The sequence below is a fragment of the Dipodomys ordii genome, unplaced genomic scaffold (assembly GCF_000151885.1).
Source record: "Dipodomys ordii isolate 6190 unplaced genomic scaffold, Dord_2.0 Scaffold332, whole genome shotgun sequence".
Lineage (NCBI taxonomy): Eukaryota > Metazoa > Chordata > Mammalia > Rodentia > Heteromyidae > Dipodomys > Dipodomys ordii.
The window spans coordinates 133,696-159,457 of NW_012267548.1; the positions used below are offsets into that span (position 1 = coordinate 133,696).

A 25,762-nucleotide genomic window follows, 5' to 3' on the forward strand; every position below is an offset into this window, starting at 1 on the left:
TTTCTTTCAGTGGTTGTGTAGTATAGTTTGAAATCAGGTTTCCCATATTTCCAGCATTGTAAATTTATCTTATGATTTAGTTTTTTCATTGTGTGAATCCAAGTAAATTTTAAAAGATTATTTTTTGCCTAGAACAACATTGGAATTTAGAAAGAAAATGAACTAGCAAGTTTCTTTGTAAATTGGGCATTTCAATAATATTCATTCTCATCCAGAAAAATGGGAAGAACTTCCTGTTCTATTCTTTTCTCTGATTCTTTCTTCTACATCCTCTGGTTTTCAAGTCTGATAGTGGATTTTTATGGTGTAGATTGAATTTCCCTTAGACATCTTTGGAACCTGTGGCAGACAAGTGTGTACAGAGGTGTTTTTCTTCATTAGTGAGTTTGAGTTGGTGGAAAGCCTTCTGCTTGTATCTTTATGGCATTGAAACTGACATATCATTTACAAAAAGAGGATGTTTACCTGGATATGGTGTCTGTGAATCGATCCTCTAAGTACAATACCCTCATAACTTTAGTTGACAACTCAGATGCATAGACTTTTTCTGGCCACTTCACCATTCACATGACATGATATCATCCCATGCAATCCAGTTGCATCATCCCAAATAACTTTCATGCAAATAGTCTAGACACAGACTTTGGACAAACTCTAACCAAGATAACTCCACCTCCGGGGCCTCACTAAATTTGTTCTTAGATGAAATCACAGCACCTGCAGTGAAGAAGGCAAATCTGAAAACATGTTTTCTAACTCATGTATTTCTTCCTGATGTAAGGCTACAAATGCAGAGCCCCTGGGAATACTCTTATAGATTACTTCTGGGGACTAACAAGAGGTTTTGATTAGAGATGAGTTATAGTGTAGATCTCTGTCAATAAAAAGATACATATGCACATATACATAACCGCAACTCGGGGTCTCAATTCCTGCCAGCTTTTCTGCTTGGCAGAGGATCCAAGGATGTGCCCTTTAGCTTTCACACTCCTCCTTCTCTATCTTCCTCTCCCTGTCAGGTCCTTGGCTAGCACTAGCTGCTTTTCAACAATGAAGCACCGAGCACATGTGCATGGAGATGTGATGATCACTGGGTTTTTCCCTCTCTACACTTTGGGAGTAGATCACAGGAACAGCCATGCTTCCAGGCAAGAAGAGAACAAGATGTAAGTACTTTCATATTTTATTTCCATTACTGTTTTATTCTGAGGATGGTCAATGGGTGAGGAAACTCAGGTTGCACACATCAGTGATCTCTGTCTCCTCTACACTGACCTTGATCACTATTGCATCCTGAGCAGCTAAGGTTTATTATGTTGTCTTACATCTCCTTTTGACTGATTTTCTGCTTGCTGGCAGGAGAGGACTCCATTTACTTCCTATAGCTTCTTCTTTCCAGGTATGTAATTTCTGTTTACTCTAGCATCCCAGTATCTCTTCCACTTCAGTTGTCACTGTGGAATATGTAGTGATGTAACTACAATCAACCTGAGTCACAGGCATGAGTTCTGTATTAAAAGGCTGCCACTTCATTTCCTTATCCCTATCCCAGTGGTCTGAGAACTTTTCTTTAGTAACATGTATCTTTTGCGAATGTTAATAAAATTTCTTATGGTGCCTTATGTCTGTAATCCTAATTACTCATGGAATTGATTTGTGAGGATGGAGGTTTGAAATGAGCCCAAATAGGAAAATCTATGTGACTATTTTTAATTGTGTCTATGTGACTTTTATCTCCAATTAAACAGCCAAATGCTGGAAATAATTTTGTGTCTCAAGTGATAGTATGTGAGCCTTTAGCAAAAAAGCACAAGAACCGTGCCCAGGCACTGATTTCATGCCCTAGAACTAGTGTGCACATGTGCATAGGTACAAACACACACACAGTTACATACATACACATTTTTAGCACACTCGAGCAGTTACTTTTACAACTTAAGCTTTGTGGCATTGTTTCATGTCAGATAGGCTCCACAACACAGGTGTTACCAGGAAGATCAGTGTTATGAACGATTTCCTGAGGGGGCATTTACCTGCCCAAGTTAAATTCTATAGCTAGGATTGCAGGTATTTTCAACCAGTAGAGATAATTTTAATTTCTTGAAGAATCTCTAAACTTTAATTATTGTATACCATTACGAAGACTGTAATTTTTCTCTGGTTTAGAAAATAACTAATGTGTGTCATCAATACCCAAATGATTGAATATCAGTTTTCTGTAGTGATTATCTAACTTTTACTAGTCTGTTCCTTGATTGGATTTTTTTCTATCCTAATATTTAATTTTTAGAACTTTTCCTCTACATTATTCATCCTCTGTGAGATGTATAGCTACCAATATGTTTAACTGTTCATTTGACTTTCCCACCATTTCTTTCACTGTGCTGAAGCTTTTCAATTGGATAAGCACAGTTACTTTACAATTCCAGTGCTTGGGTGGAAGTTATGGCCTTGTAAATGTGACAAAGTATTCTCACATTTAATCAAACCCAGAGAATATTTCTTCCTATTCTTTTATGAGCTATTGACTTTTGTTGAAGTTACCTTTGTATTTATATTTCCCCTCATTTTCACGTTACTTGCAAAGTTCAAGTCTCTATTAAGAACTAATCAATTTTGAAATTAAAAATATATGGTCTAGTTTAAGTGTTTCACACAGGCATGCCTCGTCTCACAATGCCACTGCTTGCTAAGGGTGTCATGTTTGGGCATGTGTTATTTGACACCTTCTCCAACAATCAGATATCTATTGTTTACAATTACTTTATGGTCTTATATTTCTTTGATACATGTGTCTGTTATTATCAGAATGTTTTCTGCTATTATAAGTATTACAACAGGCATAAGGATGATTTCATGTTGTTCTTGTGTCTTAAAATAGCTCTGGCCTATGGAGAATTTTCTTATTCATAAAATTCAATTTTGCCTTTTTTCTGTAAAGGAAGTGATAGGAATTTTTATATAGACTGAATCTTCTATGGATGTTTTTTCAGAAATACAGCTATTTATACTATAGTGGTTCTGGCATGCAGTATAATGGAAGGTGTGCATTCATATGTGGTATATTATGATTTACCCATTTTATGGTTAGCTAATTTTACTTCCGTTCTATCACCCTGTTTTTCTTGTAGAACCTCCTTTTTGCTTTATTGATTATTGGCATTTTGTTTTTAGTCTCTAATTCTTTTTCTTCTACTTTCATTCTTTGTGCTAATTTTGGGTTTGTTTCTCTAGTTGCTTGAGATTCAGCATAGATTCTTTAGTACAGCATGTGTACTCCTGATTTCATCAACGTGTTACAGTTTCAATTCTTTGCTCTTTTTCTATATCTATAGATCCTGATATTCTGTTTTCATTTATATTTGTTCCAAACATTAGTAAACTTCTTGTATAGTTATACATACAGTTATATACATGTTCTTTATATATTATATATAATATGTATTGTATTTGTAATATATATTATATAATATACATAATCTTACCAGTAAATTTATTACATTTTCAAATATTATTTTCTTTATAGAATTGTACAAAGTAGCTGTACAGAGCAGTTAATGAATACAGTGTGTCTTGATCAATGTCACCCCTTTGAAGATTCTCACCCACCACACCCACCACAAGCCCATCCCTCAATTTTCTTAAATGTACATTATGTCTTGGACATTTACCATTTAACATAGCAATTTATGTATACAAAGCATCTGGATCTATTTCACCCCTTCAACGTGCTTCACCTGTTCTACCTAGTCCTTGCCCTATTTTCCCCAGTTCTGTGGCATATACAATGCATACTTAGCTGCGTTTTACTCATTTTCCACATCCATGCTTCTATTCCTCTGCATTTGGCCTCCCACAACCCACCAAGTACTCATTTTGTTGGCCTTTGTCCTTATCTTGCTAAGGAATTATATTATTTGTGCTTCCAATAGATTCTATTATATTTTGGTTAATTCATTGATAATTCCTTGGGTGCAATCCAGTTTGCTTACTCGTAGATGTATAGGACACATACTAGTTCCCATTAAGGAGGGAAATCATGCAACCTGTGCTTCTCTGGGTCTGGATTTTTCACTTAATGTAATCTTCTCCTAGTCATTCCATTTCTTTACAAATGGTTCAGTGTCATTCTTTGTAATGGATGGAAAGTATTTCACTGTGTATGTATATAGAGGCATCTGGGATGATTCCATATCTTGGCTATGGTAAATAAAGCTGCAATAAACGTAATTGTGTTGGTAGATTTAAGGTATCCTTGTTCATGCTCAGTTGTATACACCGTTAGAAGTGATTTGGATTGTAATAAGGTAGTTCTATGCTTGCTGTTTTAAGGTCCTTCCATACTGCTTTCCAGACTGGGTGAACAAATTTTGAGTCTCACAACCAATATAATAGAGTTCCCATTTGGCCACTTCCTTGGCAGAATTGCTTATTGTTTCCTTCATAATGGCCATTCTAAATGGGGTGAGGTGCAATCCCAATTTGGTCTTGTTTTGTGTTTCCTTTATGGCAAGAGGTGTTGAATATTTTATCATGTGTCTATTGGTCATTTTTATCTCTTGTTGTAAGATGTTTCTCTTCAGTCATTAGCTCACTTAATAGTTGGGATGTTAAATCTTGGAGGAATCAGCATTTTGAGATCCACATATATTTTGGATATGGGACCGTTCTCTGATGGATACCTGGTAAAAAAAAATCTCCTGTTCTATGGTCTTCCTGTTGTTCCCTATGTGGTTTGCAGAGCTGAAAATTTTGTGTGGTATAGTCCCATTTATCAATCATGGTAAATTTTATTTGTTCTGATTCAGGAATTTCACATTCCTTGAAAAAGATTGATGTTTTCTGGCTTTACATTGTGTTCTTGAATAGTGTTTAAATTGACATTGGTGCAAGGTGATGTATAGATATCTAGTTTCAATTTTCTGCATATAGATGTCCAGTATGGCCAGCATCATTCTTTATGCCTATATTTTTGTCCCCTTTATCAAATACTAGATGGCTATGGGTCTTTTAGATCATTTCATGGTCTTTTGTTCCATTGCTTCTCTGGCTTGTCTTTTTGTCAGTACCATGCGGTTCTCACTACTACACTGCTCTAATAGAGCTTGAAGTTCAGTATTGTCATTTGTCGAACATTTTTCTGACCACTAAGAATAGTTTTGCTTTTCATGGTCTTTTCTATTTCCCTTTGAGTTTTGGATTGCTTTCTCTGTCTCTGAATAATTTTGCTTATATTTTTGGAAACTGCATTAAATTTGTAAATTACTTTGGATAATTTTTCCATTTCTGCAATACTAATTTTTCCAGCCCAGGAGCACAGAATATCTTCCTATCTTCTTAAATCCTCCTTGCTTTCCTATTTCAAATTGTTAGAGTTATCATTAGAATGGTCTTTCCAGTATTTGTTCACTCCCAGGTATTTTATATTTTTGAGACAATAGCAAATGGGGTACAATTGTAATTTCAGCCTTGAACTTTGTCAATGGCAAAGAGAAAAGCAATTAATTTTTGTGTGTTGATTTTGTACCTGGCTATTTTGTCAAAGTTCAGGATCAATTTTAGCAGCAGAAGAGGAGATTTGGGTTCTCTTAAGTACATGATCATGTCATCTGTGTAAAGGGATGGCTGTACTCATCCTTACCCCTGCGTACTGCTCTTGCTACAAATTTTAATATTTTATTGAAGAGTAATAAAGAGAGTGGACATCCTTGTTTCCTGAATTTAGAGTAAATATCTTTAGTTGTTCACCATTAAGCATAGAAATGGCTGTGGATTGTTCATTTACAATCTTTCTTACATTGAGTAATGTTCCAAAGATTCCTAGCTTCTCCAGACCTTTCATCATGAAGGAGTATGGATATCGTTAAACATTTTTTCTGCTTCAGTTGAGTTAATCATGCAGCTTTTGCCCTTGCTTCTGCTGATGTGCTATAATATGTTAATTGCTTGCATATGTTAAACCAGGTTTGCATCCCTAGCATGCATCCCTTCAATCATAACTTATGATTTTCTGCCTCAGTTGTTGGGTTCTATTTGCCTGTATTTTGTTGAAAGGTATTTTATTAAGGTTAATCGAGGAGAAAGAAACAGAGTTGTTTTTTCTCAGTGTGGCTTTCTCTTGTTTGGAGATGAGTGTAATGTTGGCTTCATAGAATGATCAGTGTTCCCTCCTTTTTATGTCATTAAAGTGTTTGAAGAGTACTGGTGAAAATTCTCCTTTAAAAGTCTTTTAGAATTCATCTGTAACTCCCTCAGGTGCTGGGCATTTCTGGAGAGGGAGGTCTATTACTGCCAATGCAATTTCCTTGCTTGTGAATGGCCTGTTTATTTTATTAATGGGAATTTACTTTATTTATCCCATATTATTGGTACTGGATAGTTGATATGTAGAGGGCTTATAAGTACATGAGTAATGAGTACAATTGTTTTTGAATCTTGTCTGTTCTTTCATCACTCTCTCCTTGTCTTTCCCACCCATATCACCCACGACATAGCCAGTTCATTTTCTACATAGTTTCTTGTGAATATCACTGTTGCAATGGTTCACTGTATCTCTCTGTTTCTCTGATTCCCATTCCCTTCTCAACTCACATAAACGTATATAGAAGAATAGGGGGACTGAAATCACAGGGAATAAACCAGAGCAGAAACAAACAACAGACAAAAGTAATGTTCCCAGAAGTTATGAACACACTTCTGGGAACATTACTTTTATCTGTGGTTTGTTTATGTATCAATTGACCAATTTTCTTCCTCTGAGAAGTCCTTCTTAAGGTCTTTGGCCCTTTTATTGATTGGGTTGTTGACTTGGAAAGTTTCATTCTGTGCTATTAATTTTTGAGATCTAGGTATGTGTTAGATATGACCCCTTTGTCTGACATAGAGCTAGTCAATTTTTTTCTCCCATTCTGTGGGCTATTCAATTATCCTACTAGCTAAGTCTCTTGCTATGCAGAATCACTTCAGTTTAATACAGTCCCATTTATCCAGTCTTTCTTTGATTTGTTGTGATTCCGGATCTTTGTTTAGAACTTTTACCATGATGCTATAAGGATTAGATGTTTCCCTAGTCCTTCCTGTAATATTTTCACAATATCTGGCCTTTCATTGAGATATTTGATCCATTTAGAGTTCATTCTGATGCAATGTGATATATGGATATAAAGCCTCTGTTTTCTGCATGTAGATAGCCAATTTTGCCAGCACTGTTCTTGTAAGAGGCTATCTTTCTTGGAAGCTCTGTTTCTGGGTCCAGTATCAAATATTAGGTGGCTATATGTTTGTGAGATTGTTTCTGTGTCTTTTGTTCTGTTTGATTGGGCTTCAGTCGTTTTCTTGTGCCAATACCAAAATGTTTTTATTAGTATGGCTCTGTCATAATGCTTCAACTTTGATAATGATCTCCCTCTAGCACTGTTCCTACTGCTGAGGATTTTATTTTTGCATTCTAGATCTTTAATTCTTCCATATGAATTTTTAGTTTGATTTCTCTCTTTCTTGGCAGAATGTTGCTGGAATTTTGATGGGTATTGCATTCGATTTGTATATTGCTCTGGACAGAATTGCTATTTTCATGATGTTCATTCTTTCATACCAGGAGCATGGGATATTTTCTCATTTCCTAAAGTCAACTTCAATGTCTTTATATGAGTTTTAAACATTTTCCCAATATAGATCCTTCCCATCTTTGTTTCTAAATTAATTCTTAAGTATTGTTGTGAGGCTATTACAAATGACATTGCTTTCTTGATTTCAGTATCACTCTTCTCACTGTTGCCACACAGGAAGGCTACTCATTTCTGTGGTTTGATCTCATACCTCGAGTTTGTGGAGTATAGAGTGCATTCATATCTGAAGAATTTATAGATTCCTCCTGTGAATCCATTTAGTCTTGGGCTTTTCCAGAATGGGGGCTTTAGGTCATTTCAATTACCTTAACTGTTATTGGCTATTAGACCACCACCTGAAACTAGTCATCCAAGGAAGGAGTCCTCTAGGAGGTACTCACAGATTCCAGAGTCAGTTTTGAGCTGGGTATCAGGAGTCTTCTTGAGGGGCCTCTGTGTCTGGATGTGGCAGTCTAAATCTCTTCTTCCTGTTTCTTCTTACCTGTATATGATAAGTACATTAAAACGACCCAGAAGAAATATTTTTATCTTGCTGCTTATTTCAATTAGCATCAACTTATATTGTCAAACACACACACAGACACACACACACACACACACACACACACACACACACACACACATATATATATATATATATATATATATATACATTTTGACCTATTCTGCTTGTCCTAGACATATACTAGTTATTGAGGAAAGGGAAATTATGTGATCTATGTTTCTCTGAGTCTTCTTACTTCACTTGATATAATTTTTTTCTATGTCTTTGCATTTCCTAACAACTGGGGCAGTGTCATTCTTTATGATGGAGGCATAAAATTTCATTTTATATATATATATAACATTTTTTGATCCATTCATATACTGAGGGGCAACTGAGTTGGTTCCATATCTTAACTATAGTGAATTATCCTGTGATAAACATAGTTGTGCTGGTAGCTTTAGTATAGCCTTGTTTATGATTGTTTGAGTAAATGCCCAAAAGTGGGATTGCTAGGTAACCGGGGAGCTCAATCTTCAACTTTTGAAAAATCTCTTTCACACATCTTCATTCCTACATTTTATTCCTCCACATGTGTATGTACAAGCTCACTATTTTCTTCTGTTTAGAGCATTTAAAATATGACAGACTTTCATTGTGATCACTTCACATATACCTATGGTATATATTGAACATTTCATTAATATACCCAATGTCCCTTCATTGTTTCCTTTTAAACAATACCAAGTGATTTCATTATATTACTTCCTTTAGAATATGCCCACTCACAAGCTTGCATGCAAATACACACAAACACACACTGACACTCACATGTACCTTGTCGAACACAAAAAGAACACAGAAAAAGAAGGAAAAGTACTTTGATCCTCTTTATTTTGCTCTATTGCTTCCTTTCCAGTTGCTAATTAAATATATTTGGAAGAGGGTATCTAAAAATGAATTTAACCATGGAGGCTTGGAACTGAGTTTTCTATGCAAACCTTACCTACAATTTTCTCCTTAACCCTCATGCCATGAGTTCCTTATTTCAAATTGACTTCCTTGAAATTGGATGCATCATTTTTGTTTCATATAAACAAACATTAAATCCACACCCACAATAGTTTAGCTCTTTTTCTCGTTATCAGTAAGAACTATTCAATATGCTGGTCTGTGAGCGGAGCTTGCAATAGAATTATTTATAAATAACACTTTTCTTCTGAACATTGCAGTCAAGTTAAACATTCCGTAGTTAGCCTGACATGCCAAATATATACATAATATAAAATGGGTGACTGGAAACACCAGAATCATTTTCCACACTGGTATAGCTAATTGCCCTAATGTAAAGGCAATACAACATTTGTTATCTCATGAAAACTGAATGAAAGACAACAGAGTTTTGCTCTGGTTCATGCGATGATAGGGAAAACAAGCTCTCTCTCGACTTAAATAACTTTATGAATCTCATTTATGACAAATGCCCTTCATGTCTTTCATAGATCTTTACACAAACATAAGACACTGAATTCACATTAAATTCTCATTGAGGTAATATTTTAAAACATTCCTTGACAACAAACCAAGCATATGAGGTATTGAAGTCTTAAGGTTTGGAATATTCCTCCTCAATTTCTTTGCCCATTATACAGATTTATGTTCAAGAACTATCAGTTTGTTTTGGCCTTGGCTTTTGCTATTGAGGAGATCAACAAAAATCCTGATCTTTTACATAACTTGACTCTGGGATATGATATCTATGATGTTGAATTCAGAACTTGGACAATGTTTAAGAATCCCTTCACTTGTCTCTTTGGGAAGTACAAGATTCCAAACTACTCCTGCATTCGAGACAGCATGACAATAGCAGTACTTACAGGACCATCAGGAATAACATCTGACCAGATTGGGACATTGCTAGGACTCTACAGATTTCCACAGGTGAGTGCAAACTGTGGAAGGTTATAATAATGTCTAATTTGGTGGCATTTCAGGTGATAGAAGAGAATGATAGGAAGAGATTCTTTTTATGAACCCATCAATTTTTGTAGTATCAAATAGTAATTACTCAAAGATAGTTGGAAATATATTTTTTCACACTTTGGAAAAAGAAGATTTGAAAAGACAAATGGATAATTCACTGTTTCAATCGATAGCAATAATTTTCTTTAATGAATCAGGAAATGGAGAGGACTTTGCAGTGTACAAACTGAACAAGGTACTGATGACTAAAACTATAATCCTAGCTAATCAGGTAACTTGTATGTCTAATTAACCTGCAAAGGGCACAAGGTGAATATGTGACTCCATTGGTGCAGCACAAGTCTTAGGGAGTTTGCCAGTGAAGTGTAAGCAGTCATGAATTTGTGCCCTTGTACTGGCGTACACGTACACACGTACACACACACACACACACACACACACACACACACACACACACACACACACAGGAAAGATACCATGATGAATGAAGTAAATCTGAAACAAGAAAGGGTAAATGTGTCCTGTCTTATATGAAAGTTAGATCTAAAACATGAATATGGAAGATTCACATAGCCACTTACATATATAGATGATCAATCTGACTAAAGTATGATATACATAAGGGCAGAACTCCATGGTGGAACTTTTCTGATCTACTGACAGCATGAAAAATGAACACCAAAAACATGAAAAATATCTTGTCTGAGTGGGGTAGGTGTTAAGGGGATAATGAAAAGGAATATGGCATCAGTTGTTGGTGAAAAGAAACATAATATACAATGGGCATATGTGAAAATGGAATTAGGAGAAGGTGAGGTTGATATAGTTGAGAAGAGTTGATAGGAATAGTGTTGAGGATCAAGAGATAATTACAAGTCAATTGATATGTTCTGCAAAAACAAACTATTTTTTTCAAAACTAAAATAAAACCTACCTTCAACCTACTTCAACTGTTTCTTAACAGACTTCAAGACTAAGATTGTGATACATGGCAATCTTCTCATTCATGGAGTGTCCAATTTTCTTTCTCTTTAGTTTACCTTTGGGCCTTTTGATCGTGCCCTGAGCGATCATAACAAGTTTCCTGCTCTCTATCAGATGGCCCCAAAAGACACACCAATAGCCACTGCCATGGTCTCCTTACTTCTTCATTTCAGCTGGAACTGGGTGGGACTGTTGACCTCACAAGATGAGAATGCTTCATGGGTTCTTGCTGAATTGAAAGAAGAGATGGCCAAGAACAGAGTTTGTATAGCCTATGAGTTAGTGATGTCAACCCAAGACGTGTCACATATATTCAAACTGGTAGCAGTTCATAATGAGATAAATGTATCTTCAGCAAGTGTTCTCATCATATATGGTGATAATGATTCACTGATAGGTTTAGTGGTATTTATCGAGCAAATTTTTATACATGGCAAAGTTTGCATTATGAACTCACAGTGGGATTTCACACTGAAAAGGAGATATTTCATGCTAGGCTCATTGCATGTACCTCTTATTTTTACACACCATTATGTAGATGTTTCTGGATTCACAGATTTTATCAAGGCAGCTAAGCCTTCAAAATACCCAGAAGACATTTTTCTTGCCAGACTGTGGTTTCTGTCTTTTAATTGCTCAGCTTCTGAGTCTGACTGTGTGACTTGGGACAACTGTGTTCATGATGCCTCTTTGGATTTGTTGCCTGTGCATATTTTTGATATGACTATGTCTAGAGACAGTTACAATGTTTACAATGCTGTGTATGCTGTGGCCCAGACTCTCCATGCGATGCTTCTTCATCAAACAGAATTTCAAACAATGGACAATAGAAAAGAAAAAGTGCCTTCCCCTGAACAGGTAATTTCTTCAATGTTGGAGTACACACACCATGAGCAAAGACACTTTCTAGAGGGGTTCTTTAATGTATTAAATTAAATATTTTTGTATGTATGCATGTGTGTTCCTGGATATGTATATGCATGTGTGTTTATATTCACAAATATATATGTATGTTTTATTCATATGTCATATATAACTTGGTTGCTGAAATTAATGAATATTTCAATATTTGAAGTAATTCTCTCAACTCTTAAACTTTTTACCTTCTGGTATTAGAAACAGCCATAACCACAAAAATTGAAAAAAATGTAGATTCACATTGAAAAAATTAAATAATTCAGTTGTTTTTCAAAACCCTATTTGATTCTTCATTTCAGTGTCTTTGAAGTATTCTAGATATGTATGGATATGCTGTTAAGAAAACAATCTGCCAGTAACAAGGATAAAATATATTCCATCTTTCTATAAATTAATTTTGGCAAGTGTCTGAGTCACTTTATGTGCAAAGCTAGTGCTCAACCACTTAAGCACAGCATTTTTCTGGCTTTTTCTGAATTGTTTATTGGAGACATGATTCTCACGAACTTTTCTGCCTAAGCTGGCTTCCAAGCATGATTCTGAACTGAGCCACCTGCATAGCTTGGTTTACATCCATAAGCCAAGAGGAACTTGCTCATGAATTCCATTAGTTACTAATAACCTCAACATGTTCATAGCTAGTGTTTTGAAAACTGCAAGTAGAGCTTTTCCCTATGACTTTATTCAGTCAAATCATAGGATAACCAAATGAAAAAAATTATCCATATTTTTCATAAGTGACCAAGTTTCATTCAACTTTTGGCATTAACCATCTAACAACCACAAATTATAGACATTCATATAGAACAGTGGTTGTGTCCAGACGGACTAAAATGATTTCTCTGGAAAAAAGACTTTCTACTACTTTCTGAGTGATCAGGAAAGAAGTGATTATTTTTAATTCCTCCATAGATTTTTCTTCTGAGATACTTCATTGGGTGTCTCTACTCTTTTTGAATTCAGAATCAGAGATTAAAGGCAATCAGGAGCATTTCTTACTTCATGTTTTCTGTCTTAACTCGGGGATTCACTTAACCACAGATGATGTCTCTCTTTTAGCTGCACACTTTTCTGAAGAGCATCCAGTTTTACAATCCAACTAGAGCTCAAATGATTTTTGGGATGAGAAAAGGAAACTGGAGCCAGAGTATGACATTCTGAACATTTGGAATTTTCCAGAAGGTTTGGAACTTGCAGTGAGGATAGGGAAGTTTTCTCCATATGCTCCACATGGTAATCAACTGTCTTTATCTGAAGATATGGTAGAGTGGGCCATTGGAACTACAGAGGTGAGTTGGATCTACCCTAATAATTTTAAGCACACACAAATCAGCAAGAGTCACCCTTTAAATTTATACCTGGCTGAATGCCAGCAACTTTCTCCTATAATCCTACCAATTAATAGAGCTTATATGGAAATATAATAGTTTAGAGTCAGCTCACACAGGAAAGTCTGTGAGAATTTTATCTCCAATTAACCTCCAAAAATCTGGAAGAAGAACTGTGACTCTGGTAGTGGAATGTTATCCTTGAGCAAAAATAGCTCAAGTCCAGTGCACAGGACTTGAGTTCAAGCCCGAGGATCAGAACCAAAAAAGTTAAATGTGTTTCTACATGTTGATTTTGAATATTGTAAATTACATTTTTCCCAGTAGGTATCTAACACTGTGATAAAGTACCTGAGGAGTAAATTCAATTGGTTGAAATGTTTCTTTTGCTCCTTTCTGTGGAGGTTTATTTAATGGTTAATTGAGCTGCTATTTAACTATCTTTGTTTAGAGGAATCATTGAAGGAATCTGTGTCAAGAGTCTCATGTCTAGGTCACTGGAAACAATGAGAAAGATAAGGTGACCCGGTGTTTACATAACCCTATAAAGTGGATGTTTCCTCCTTGCTCTTCCCCATAGCACAGATGACTAGGAGACAACAGTGATTTTTTTCTTGCCCCCATGGTATAACTCCTGTTTTCACTCTATTTGTTTCTGGTGCCCTGAGTCATGTGTGTGTGTGTGTGTGTGTGTGTGTGTGTATTTCTAATTTTTGGAGTGGAGGGGTAATAACAAAATGTTGAAATAAGGATACAGGTTGACACAATGTAACAATAAGATGTACAAGACACTATGTAGAAAAGGAATTTTACAAATTGGGCGTGGGAGTGGGGAGGGAGGATTTGGGGAAGGAAGAGATGGTAGTAGGAAAACAAGGAGGAGGTTACAATGCTCTGGGTTTGATTCCTCAGCACCACATAAGCAAAAAGAAAAAAGCCGGAAGTAGCGATGTGGCTCAAGTGGTAGAGTGCTAGCCTTGAGCTGAAGAGCTGAGGGACAGTTCCCAGGCCCAGAGTTCAGGCCCTGCCCCCAGAACCGCAATCCCCCAAAAAAGATAATGTTTTTTTTTTAATTTTTATTTATTCTTTATTGTGAAAATACTGTACAGAAGGGTTATAATTACATGGGCAAGATAATGTGTACATTTCTTATCAAGCATTGTAGCCTCCTCCTGTGTTTCCCCTTCCCATCCCTTCACATCCTCGCCCCGCCTCCCCCACCCAATTCTCCCCCCCCTCCACCAAAGTTGTAAAGTTCATTTTCGAAATGAAAACTTTTACTTCTCATTGTTGCAACAGGTCCACCTGTATCCTTATTTAAACGACTTGTTTTTCCCCTTTCCCTCCACAAATTATACCAACATCAAATGCAGTGAAAGCAGGGGTTATACTATGGAGGAGGGACATACAAAGCAACAAAGAAATAATCTTATAAATGCGTTAGAAACAATCGTATGAAAGGAAAAAAAAACATTTGAATACATATCTTAGGGGTCATTTCCCTAACATCACCTTATCTGACCTTTTCTGCTTGACTCATACATATACTAGATATTGCAAATAAGGGAATCCATGGGACCTATGTTTCTTTGGGCTTGGCTCACTTCACTTAATATAATTTAAAATAAGATAATATAATTGTAACCTTTCTCATGTAACTGTCACCCCTCTGTACAGAATTTTTACAGTAAAATTTTATACAAAAACTTGTAATAATATTAATTCAAGAAAATTCCAAAATCTCATAGGGTTGTGCAATAGAAATTACATTTTCACCCTTACTTTCAGCCTCTGTACAGAATTTTTGCAATAAAATTGTATACAAAAATGTGTAATAATATTAATTCAAGAAAATCCCAAAGGGCAGTGCAATTGAAATTACATTTTCACCCCTACTATCAGCCTTTTAAACATCCCATTACTTTCAGTCATTCAACAGGCTAGACATCAATGTTGTATCACATACCCTTTGGGATCTATAACAGAATTCAATAAATCAACTGCACTTACCTGTATAAAACTTTATCTTAAAAATCACAATCTTTAAAATGATGGATTTTTTCAGTGTTTGATATGAGTCTGAACAGTCACTGGCACATCCCTGCCTTTCCTCAGACTCCTCTCTCTGTCTGCAGTGATAGTTGTGGTCCTGGATTCAGGAAATCTCCTCAGGAGGGAATGGCTGTCTGTTGCTTTGATTGTACACCTTGCCCAGAAAATGAGATTGCTAATAACACAGGTGAGTCTGTGACTTATGAAGAAATTCTTTATCTCTCCCTAGTTTTCCAAACAAGTTAATGCAAAAGCTGTGTATTAGGATTACAGAGCCCATGCTCCTCTCCCTATTTATAACTAAATTCTGAAAAGTGGTGGTATTGCTAATTTTAATATGATATCCCATGGCTTTGAATTATATATTTAGTAACATTTTTCAGACTATTGCAGACAAAGTTATCTCCAGGAATCCTTCTTATCAATAATCAATAGGACAAGTCTAAACGTTAATAGAAAATTAAACATATTTTATTATGGAGAGTATTCATCTTAAAAGATATTTTATGCACACAGAAAACATAGATCTCACATATCTTTATTTCTCAGTGTCTAGAACTCTTCTTGGCAAAGGACAAGGGCCCAGTACAACAACAGAATGGTGAGATAAAGGCCAAGGGAGGCACCAATGCAACCGCAATATACACAAAACTATATCAGAAATGATGCATAAAACTTGTGGGGAGAAAGTGGCAGAGACAAAAATGGGACAAAAATGAGGGAAGGGGTAACAAGTTTGACAAAAGATGTACTTATTACCTAACTTATGTAACTTTAACCCCTCTGTACATCACCTTGACAATATAAATTTCAGAATAAAGAAGAAAAATATAATATATAAAATATAAAAGCACTTTTATGATAGTAAATGCTGACATCTGAGGATTTCACCTAAGTGAAAAATTTCCTAAATAATTGGAAATAAACGAGGTTCATAAAAAGAAATAATCATAGTGTACATGTCTCAGCAGATATGGAGCAATGTGTGAAGTGTCCAGATCATCAGTATGCCAACACGCACAGAACTCAATGCTTCTTGAAAACTGCAAGTTTCCTGGCTTTTGAAGAGCCCTTGGGCATAGCTCTGGCTAGCATGACTATTTGCTTCTCCTTGCTAACTGCTGCTGTTCTTGGAATGTTTGTAAAATACCAAGACACTGCAATTGTCAAGGCCAATAACAGGGCTCTCAGCTACATCTTGCTCATCTCCCTCATCTTCTGTTTCCTCTGTTCTTTGCTCTTTCTTGGCCGTCCCAACATAGTCACCTGCATCCTGCAGCAGATCACATTTGGGGTTGTCTTCACTGTGGCTGTTTCCACAGTGCTGGCTAAAACAGTGACTGTGGTCCTGGCCTTCAAGGCCACTTCCCCAGGAAGAAGGATGAGGTGGCTGCTGGTATCAGGGGCTCCTAACTTCATCATCCCCATGTGCACCCTCATCCAGGTGACCCTCTGTGGACTCTGGCTGGGAACCTCTCCTCCCTTTGTTGACACAGATGCACACTCTGAACATGGCCACATCATCGTCCTGTGCAACAAGGGCTCCCTCACTGCCTTCTACTGTGTCCTGGGATACCTGGGCTCCTTGGCCCTTGCCAGCTTCACTGTGGCTTTTCTGGCCAGGAATCTGCCTGACACCTTCAATGAAGCCAAGTTCCTGACCTTCAGCATGCTGGTGTTCTGCAGTGTGTGGCTCACCTTTCTACCTGTCTACCACAGTGCCACAGGGAAGATCATGGTGGCTGTGGAGGTCTTTTCAATCTTTGCCTCTAGTGCAGGACTCCTAGGCTGCATTTTTGTCCCAAAGTGTTACTCCATGTTATTAATGCCAAAAAGAAATTCTCTTCATGGCTTCAGATATAAAAGACAGTAAGAAAAATAATCATTCTTAAGATTAAACACATAGGTTTGATTAGTATGCACAAGATCTGATCTAAATCTACAGTAATTATTATGGAATGTATCCTTCAAAGACTAAGGATCTAGTGTGCATTTTCCTAGCAGTGGTAGACACATGTGATTGTGATCACAATTTAAACTGGAGTTTTGCTTCTATATTTTTGCTTACTCCTATCCAGTCTGCACTTAATTCTATTACCCCTCTTCTTAATATCTTTTCACTCTTATCTTTCTCAACAACTCTTCTAAAATTTTCAGTATATTAACTTCGTGTTGCACACTTCCATGTTGCAGAGTCCTCAAATCCATTTCATTAATATTTTCGTCTTCACAAATTTACATCTTTTAATGTTGTCCTTAGATATTGCTTTATTCAATACTTGTATATTTCTACTAAAACCTTCACCTTTTGAAATTATGCTAAGTCTCTTTGGTGGGACCTTCCTCTTTGTCCCAGTCTTTCTCTTTGTCTCTCTCCATATCCTTCTTTTTCTTCCTTTTCCCTCTCACATTGCTTCCCTCATATAACTTAGGAATGACTTATAAATAGTACAATGGTAAATGGTACTTTGATTCAAGGTTACAATGTATGAGATGTTTTGAATTTTCTCTTAAGATTAAAGTCGGTCATGCATAATAATAAGTGTCCTCTTGCCTGGATATACATTTTATTTTATGGTTGGTTAATCATTCTGCATTAATTTGACACCAAGAATTTCAAATACTAAATATATAAAATATTATTTCTTGTAATATCATCACTACTTACAATCTGTTCAAACTGGAAAATTTTTATGTGCCACATGTCCAAATCTTGAGAAGGCAATCTGTAATTATTGTTTCAAATAGGTTGATTTAGTGGGCTCTATACTATTTGCACTCATTTCTTGTCTGTTCAAGAGTTCTTTACAGGTTTCTTCTGATAATAATTTGATTCATTTATGCATACTTGTAATCAGGGCCTATACTCTCCTTTACCTTTCTCACTCAAGGCTTTTTTTTACCACTTGAATCACCATTCCTTTTCGAGCTGTTCGACATCTTATTGGAAATAAGAGTCTCATACACTTACCTGATCAGGCTGATTTCAAACCTTTTCTCACATTTAAATTTCTAAAACATACCTGGCTAACTAACTTACCATAGCTTTCTATAAATTAAATTTTTAGTTGACAATAAACAATGTTCGGCAAAATATATTGTTTGCTTATTCTTTTGTTGACGGCATGATGTTTAACAAAGAAAATGTAATCTGGGCGCCAGTGGCTCATGCCTAGCTACTCAGGAGGCTTAGATAAGAGTTTCATGGTTCAAAGCCAACTCAGGCAGGAAAATCTGAGAAACTCTTATCTCAAATAAACCAACAGGAAACTGGAAGTGGCCCTGTAGCTCAAGTGGTAGAGTGCTAGCCTTGAGCTGAAGAGCTGAGGGACAGCACTCAGGCCCAGAGTTCAAGGCCCATGACTGACAAAAAGAAAAAAGAAAATGTAATTAATTTTCAACTTCCTCAGTATGTTAATCAAGATATAATCAAAATACTCATCACTTTCTATTGCATTTTTTGCTTTCTTCCTTGTCTTTTAAGGAATTTCATTAATAGAGTTGAGCTTATATCATTGATTAAAATGCAGAATCCTCATTGTGTCATGTGAAATTATTGGTACAGTATGTGATTTCAGTGAATTTACATATTCTTTTATAGTACTGCTAATTTTTCTGAGTTAGGATTTCAGTAAACTTACACAAAACTTTATCTCTTAAATGAAGAAATTCTTTATCTCTCCCTAGTTTTCCTCAATCCAAACTAATTAATGCAAAAGTTGTGTATTATGATTACAGAGCCCATTCTCTCTCCCTGTTAATAACTAAATTCTGACAAGAGATGGTATTGCTAATTGCAATACAGTAGATCATGGCTTTGAATTATATATGTTTAGTAATATTTTCCAGGCTATTCCAGGCAAAGTTATCTCCAGGAATCCTTATTATAATTAAGCATTAGGACAAGTCTAAATTCTAACAGGAAATTAAATGTCTTATTGAGGAGAGTGTTCATCTTAAAAGGTATATGTTATATGCACAGAAAACATGGATCTCACATATTTTTATTTCTCAGTGCCCAGGCACAGGACAAGGGCTCAGTAAGTTAGATTCAGTATAAAAATTGAGCAAGAATATAGAGTGCCCAAGAGTGGTCAATCTGTAACTACAGCTTCACAGGTTAGCAGGCAAGCCAAATCTAATGAGATGAATCAAGGATAATATGGCACAGGGTAAAATTAATGTTTTACAAAAACATGTAGGGAAATTTAAGCTATATAATTACAATTTTAATACACTTGAAGAATTGTTAATGAGTGAGAAGTAGTGTAGAAAAGATCAGGATAAGGACTCAATTTTTTTTCTTTCTTGCTATTGTTTCTAACATATTTATAAGATGATTTCTTTGTTGCTTTGTATGTCCCTTCCCATGCTATAATGCCTTTTGTCACTGTATTTGATGTTGGTATAATTTGTGCAGGGGAAGGGGAAAAAACAAATCATTTAAATAGGGATACAGGTGGACTCATTGAAACAATGAGATGTACAAGACGTTATGTCGAAAAATGAACTTTACAACTTTGGCCCAGGGTGCGGGGGGGCAGGGGGGCGCAGGGGCTGGGGAGACATGAAGGGATGGTAAGCAGAAACAAAGAGGAGGCAACAGTTCTTGATAAGAAATGTACTCATTACCTTGTCCATGTAATTGTAACCCCTCTGTATGGTATTTTCACAATTAAAAAAAAAAGATATTATAGTAGCCAAACTGTTACATTATCAATACATGTGATAGTCATTGAGTGAAAAAATGTTGAATAAAAAAGACTGATGGAAGCATAAATACCACCCCAGTTGTAAGGAAATGGAAAGACTTGGAAAAAATCATATTAATTGAAGTAAGCCAGACCCAAATAAACATAGGGTCCTTGGTTTCCCTTATTTACAATAATTAGTATACGTCTAGGATAATCTTAGCAGATGAGCAGAATAGCTCAATAGCTATGTTCATATGACCATATAAGATGATGCTAAGTAAAATGTTCTCCAAGATGTGGGCAGAGAAACTTTTTCTTTGTTGTTGTTGTTTTTTTTTAATGTACTATGTTATTTCATGCATCTTTTGTATATGCTTTCCACTATTGGTATCCCCTTTTGTCACAGTATTTGATTTTGGTACCCTAGAAATGTTTAGCTGAATTAGGGAAGGAAAACAACAAAATGGTGACAGAAAGGACAAGGGGGAACCAATGCAACAGCAATATGCACAAGACAGTATGTTGGAAATGATCTCTGTACAACTTGTGGGGGGAGTTTTTGGAGGAGGGAAAGTAGGAGAAAAATGACGGAAGAGGTAAAAAGTTTGACAAGAAATATATATATATATATATATATATATATTACATTATTTATTTAATAGTAATCACTCTGCAATCACCTTGACAATAACAAAGGTCTAAATGAATAAGATAAAAATGGGAGGCAGTTATGGCCAAGGAAAAAAATACAAAGACATATTTATGATACTAAATACAGATATCTCAGGATTTCACCTAACTGAAAAATTTCCTAAAATCTTTGAAGAAAATAATGATCATTTAAAAAAGTAATGGTAGTATAAATGGCTCACCAGATATGGAGCAATGTGTGAAGTGTCCAGTTCATCAGTATGCCAACACACACAGGACTCAGTGCTTCTTGAAAACTGCAAGTTTCCTGGCTTTTGAACAGCCCTTGGGCTAGCATGGCTCTTTGCTTCTCCTTGCTAACTGCTGCTGTTCATGGAATGTTTGTGAAATACCAAGACACTGCAATTGTCAAAGCCAAAAACAGGGCTCTCAGCCACATCTTGCTCATCTCCCTCATCATCTGTTTCCTCTGTTCCTTGCTCTTTCTAGGCCGACCAAACACAGTCACGTGCATCAGGCAGCAGATCACATTTGGGGTTGTATTCACTGTGGCTGCTTCCACAGTATTGGCCAAAACAGTGACTGTGGTTCTGGCCTTCAAGGCCACTTCTCTAGGGAGAAGGATGAGGTGGCTGCTGGTATCAGGTGAACCTAACTTCATCATCCCCATCTGCACCCTCATCCAGGTAACCCTCTGGGGAGTCTGGTTGGGAATCTCTCCTCCCTTTTTTGACACAGATGCACACTCTCAACATGGCCACATCATTGTCCTGTGCAACAAGGGCTCCCTCACTGCCTTCTACTGTGTCCTGGGATACCTGGCCTCCCTGGCCCTGGCTAGCTTCACTGTACCTTTTGCAGCCAGGAACCTACCTGACACCTTCAATGAAGCCAAATTCCTGATCTTCTGCATGCTGCTGGTGTTCTGCAGTGTGTGGCTCACTTTCCTGCCTGTCTACCACAGTACCAAGGGGAAGATCATGGTGGCCATGGAAGTCCTCTCTATCTTGGCCTCCAGTGTGGGCCTCCTGGGATGCATTTTTGCCCTAAAGTGTTACAACATCTGCCAAAGAGAAATTCTCTGCATGACTTCAGGGTGAAAGACAGTAGGAGAAATAATCATTCTTAAGATTAAGCACATAGGTTTGCTTAGTACTCACAAGGTCTGATCTAAATCTACAGTAATTGTGTCTTCTTTTGTCATAATTTATATTATAGAAATTTTATTTCAAAGACTAAGGAACTAATGTGCATTTTCTTAGCAGTGGTAGTCACAAGTGATGGTGATCACAATTTAAACTGGAGTTTTGCTTCTGTATTTTTGGTTCCACCTTTTCAATCTGCAGTTAATTCTATTATCCCCTCTTCTTAATGTCTTTTCACTCTTGTCTTTCTCAATAACTCTTCTAAAAATTTTTAATGGGAAAATACCATACATAGGGGTTACAATTACATGGGCAAAGTAATGAGCACAAATCTTATCCATCATTGTTGCCTCCTCCTTTGTTTTTCCTTACCATTCCTTCCCTCCCACCAGGTCAGCTACATTCCCCCTACCTTTCCACCCCTCACCCCACCCAAAATTATAAAGTTCGTTTTGGACATAGCATCTTGTACATCTCATTGTAAATTTTTCAGTATATTGACTGCTGTCTGCACACCACATTTGTTGCAGAGTCCTCAAATCCATTCCCTTAATATTTTCTTCTTCATAAATTTACATCTTTTAATGTTGTCCAGAGATACTGTATTGTTCACTAACTGTATATTTCCACTCACACATTCACCTTTTGAAATTATGCTGACTCTTTTGTGGGACCTTTCTCTCTATCCCAGTAGTATTTTCTTTTTATCTCTTTCAATCTCCTTCTTTTTCTTCCTCTTCCCTCTCACACTGCTTCCCTCATATAAGTTAAGAATGACATGTATATGTTACAAAAAATAAACTTTCATTGAAGATTATAATTCATAAGAGTTTTTGAATTTTCTTCTAATATTAAAGTCCATTATTCATAATAGTAAGCATCTTCTTGGCTGAATATCATTTTTATTTTATGGTTGATTCATCACTATGTATTAACTTGACACAAAGAATTTTGAATATTAAATATATAAGATTATTTCCTATAATATCATTTCTTACAATCTGTTTATACATGAACATTTTTATTTGTCACATTTCAAAACACTTAATTTGATAAGGAAAGCATCACTTATTGGTTCAAATAGCTTGACTAAGTCCATTCCATGTATGTAATTTTTACAAAATAAGATTTAAGGAATATAGACACAATTACACTCATTTCTTGTCTCTACTAGTGTTCATTATGTGTTTCTTCTGAAATTAATTGAATTAATTTATGCATATGTATACTCAAGGATTATACTGTCCTTTAACATTTTTACTCATTCCTTCTTTTCCACTTGAACCACAACTCCATTTCTCACTGTTTGTCTTATTGGAAATTAGAGTCTCGTACCATTTCTTTCCCAGTTTGACTTCAAACCTTTTTTCATATTTACATTTCTAATAAATAAATGTCTATGAAATGTACTATAACTTTATATAAATTAAAAATTTCGTTTACAATATAACAATATTTGGCAAAAATATTATGTGTATGTTCTTTTGTTAGGGGCATGATGTTTAACAAATGTTAATGTAATTAATTTCCAACTTCCTCATTATGCTAATCAAGAAATCAAAATATTCATCAATTTCTACTTTTTTTAACTATCTCTCTTATTCATTTAAGGTATTTCATTAACAGAATTGAGTTTATATTATTGAGTAAAATACTGAATCCTCATTGTATGATGTATGTGAAGTTCTTGGGAGAATATATGATTTCAGTGATTTTGCATATTGTTTTGTAATCCTTACTAATTTTCTCTTAGTTAGGAATTCAATAATCTTACAGAACACTTTTTCTCTCAAATGAAGAAATGAAAAGAATATACAAATGGATGGGTTGATGTGTTGAAGTAAGATTGGATGAATGGGAGATAAGGAGAAAGTAAATACACATAAAGGAAAAGTTCCTAGATAAATAGAACTTAGTTAAGAAGGAAGCAAGGAAAATATGGAATATTTCAAATTGTCTTATAATAAAACTTTATTCATAAGAATCAGGCTGGATTTGGTCCTTGAGTCATACTTTGCCTATATTCTCAGTGTGTGTGTGGGTATGTGTGTGTGTGTGAGTGATATTGGGAATCAAATGCCATGTTTTTATCTGATTTTTGTTGCTTTAAAATGTCTTATATATATTCTATCAAACGTTGGTGATTTCATAGTTATGAATGAAAATAAAATAATGGAGACCATTAAGATCATTTAAAATTTTAGAGGAAATAAAATGTAATGGATCCAAGGACATTTGGACAAAAGACTTTATGTGCCCATATAAAATTAAGAAATAAAACCCATTTTAACCATATACACTAGTAAAAATTTAAAGTAATACAAATAGTAAAATTTAAATATCAATCTACTTAAAGATGGAAAAAAATAACATGTTTGTATTCTATTAGGAACAAACTTAATTTATTAAGCTAAAAGACATTAAGATGAACCCAAAGCTGAGTTCATATATAACTTTAAATGTTGGCTATACAAAAACAAATCCCCTTGCCTTTGGAAGAACATGGCAGAGGAGAACCTGGAGTCTAAATGAGCTCTTGCTCCCATAGAGAGCAGTTTTGATGTTCCAGTGAACTATCCTAAGCTAGAGAATCACACCAAGTGTTCCATCACAGTGCAAAGAGTTTGGCCAGAGGGAAAATCCAGGCAAGGAGACAGATCTGAGCACTTGCTGTTAGCCAAGGCATTGGTGGTGGCACCAACAGTGGCTGTAGCCACCATACCTACAACAGAGAGAATCCGAGACAAAGGCGCAAGACTAAAAGGGTGAGCTAATTCTACTCAACACCACCAAGAACTGACAAGGAGCAGATATTTTCATCCTGCAGATCACAGACCAGAGACAGCCCAGGAACCAGGACTCTGGTGTGAGTAGAATCCTGTCAGCCTCACTCCTTCTCAAGGAGTAGAGGAGGGAAGGCTGGCCCTCTCCCACTACAGGAGATCTCCACCTTTGATACTGACAAAGGCCCAGCTCAGCATCTAGCTCCAACTCAAGCCTTGGAAGAAAACAAAAGAGTCAATTAGCAGGTCACAGGAACCTGACCTGACCTGCCAGGCTAAGCTCCCCCCAGGGGAAAATCACCCAGCCCAAGCAGAGTGAGATGCCCCCTGAGGATTGCCTTACTTCACTGGGTAAACAAAGCCAGAGGCTGCCCCTCCCTACAGCAGCCTGGACAATCAATTGAAATTCAGTAAACATAAACCCTGAGAATGGCTCCAGGCTGGGCTCTGTGAGAGTCTCAGGAGCTAGCCCCTCAGAGAAAAGCTACTGTCTGCTGAAAGGCCACAACCCTACCCAGAACCTAGCCTCATCACAGCATTTCCAAACTAGAGGAAACAGCCATCTCTCTCTCTTTTATGATACTCAAAGCAGATCTCCTTCCCATTGAACTAGCCTGGGAGCAGGATCACAAAATCCTGGGTAAACAAGAGAATTTATTTGCCTTCTCAAACAACCTAACTTAAGAAACCAGTCAAGCCACAGGAAAACCAAACACCACAAGCAGACCAGAGACTCCACCAAGAGACTGGTTATAGACACAGGGGAGACACAGGAGCTTCCTATTCCCTCCCCATCCCCACACCCCCCCAACCACCCCAAAGAAAATCCACAAAGAAATCTTTTTTGTACCTTTTTAATTTTAAATTTTTAAAAAAATAGTTTTCTATTAGTTTTCTTTCCTCTCATAATTTTTATTTTGGATCATTGTGGGGCTTGAACTCTGGGCTTGGGCACTGTATCTCACTTCTTCAACTCAAGGTGAGTGCTCTACTGCTTGAACCACAGTGTCACTTTTGGTTTTCTGAGTGGTTTATTGGAGATAAGAGTTTCACGAACTTTCCTGCTCAGGCTGGTTTTGAACCGTGATCCTCAGCCGTCTAAGTAGCTAGGA

The 25,762-nt window shown here is 36.3% G+C and overlaps 1 protein-coding gene across 1 annotated transcript in view; it reads left to right on the forward strand.

The window, feature by feature from the left end:
* Positions 1–1,050: 1,050 nt before the first annotated feature.
* LOC106001608 (vomeronasal type-2 receptor 116-like) overlaps positions 1,051–25,762 on the forward strand; it is a 50,681-nt gene continuing 25,969 nt past the window's right edge. The window contains 7 exon segments of the mRNA XM_013036655.1: positions 1,051–1,166; positions 9,765–10,053; positions 11,131–11,937; positions 13,057–13,104; positions 13,107–13,286; positions 15,441–15,564; positions 16,349–17,246. Of these exon segments, the coding sequence (XP_012892109.1) occupies positions 1,051–1,166; positions 9,765–10,053; positions 11,131–11,937; positions 13,057–13,104; positions 13,107–13,286; positions 15,441–15,564; positions 16,349–17,246 (2,462 nt within the window).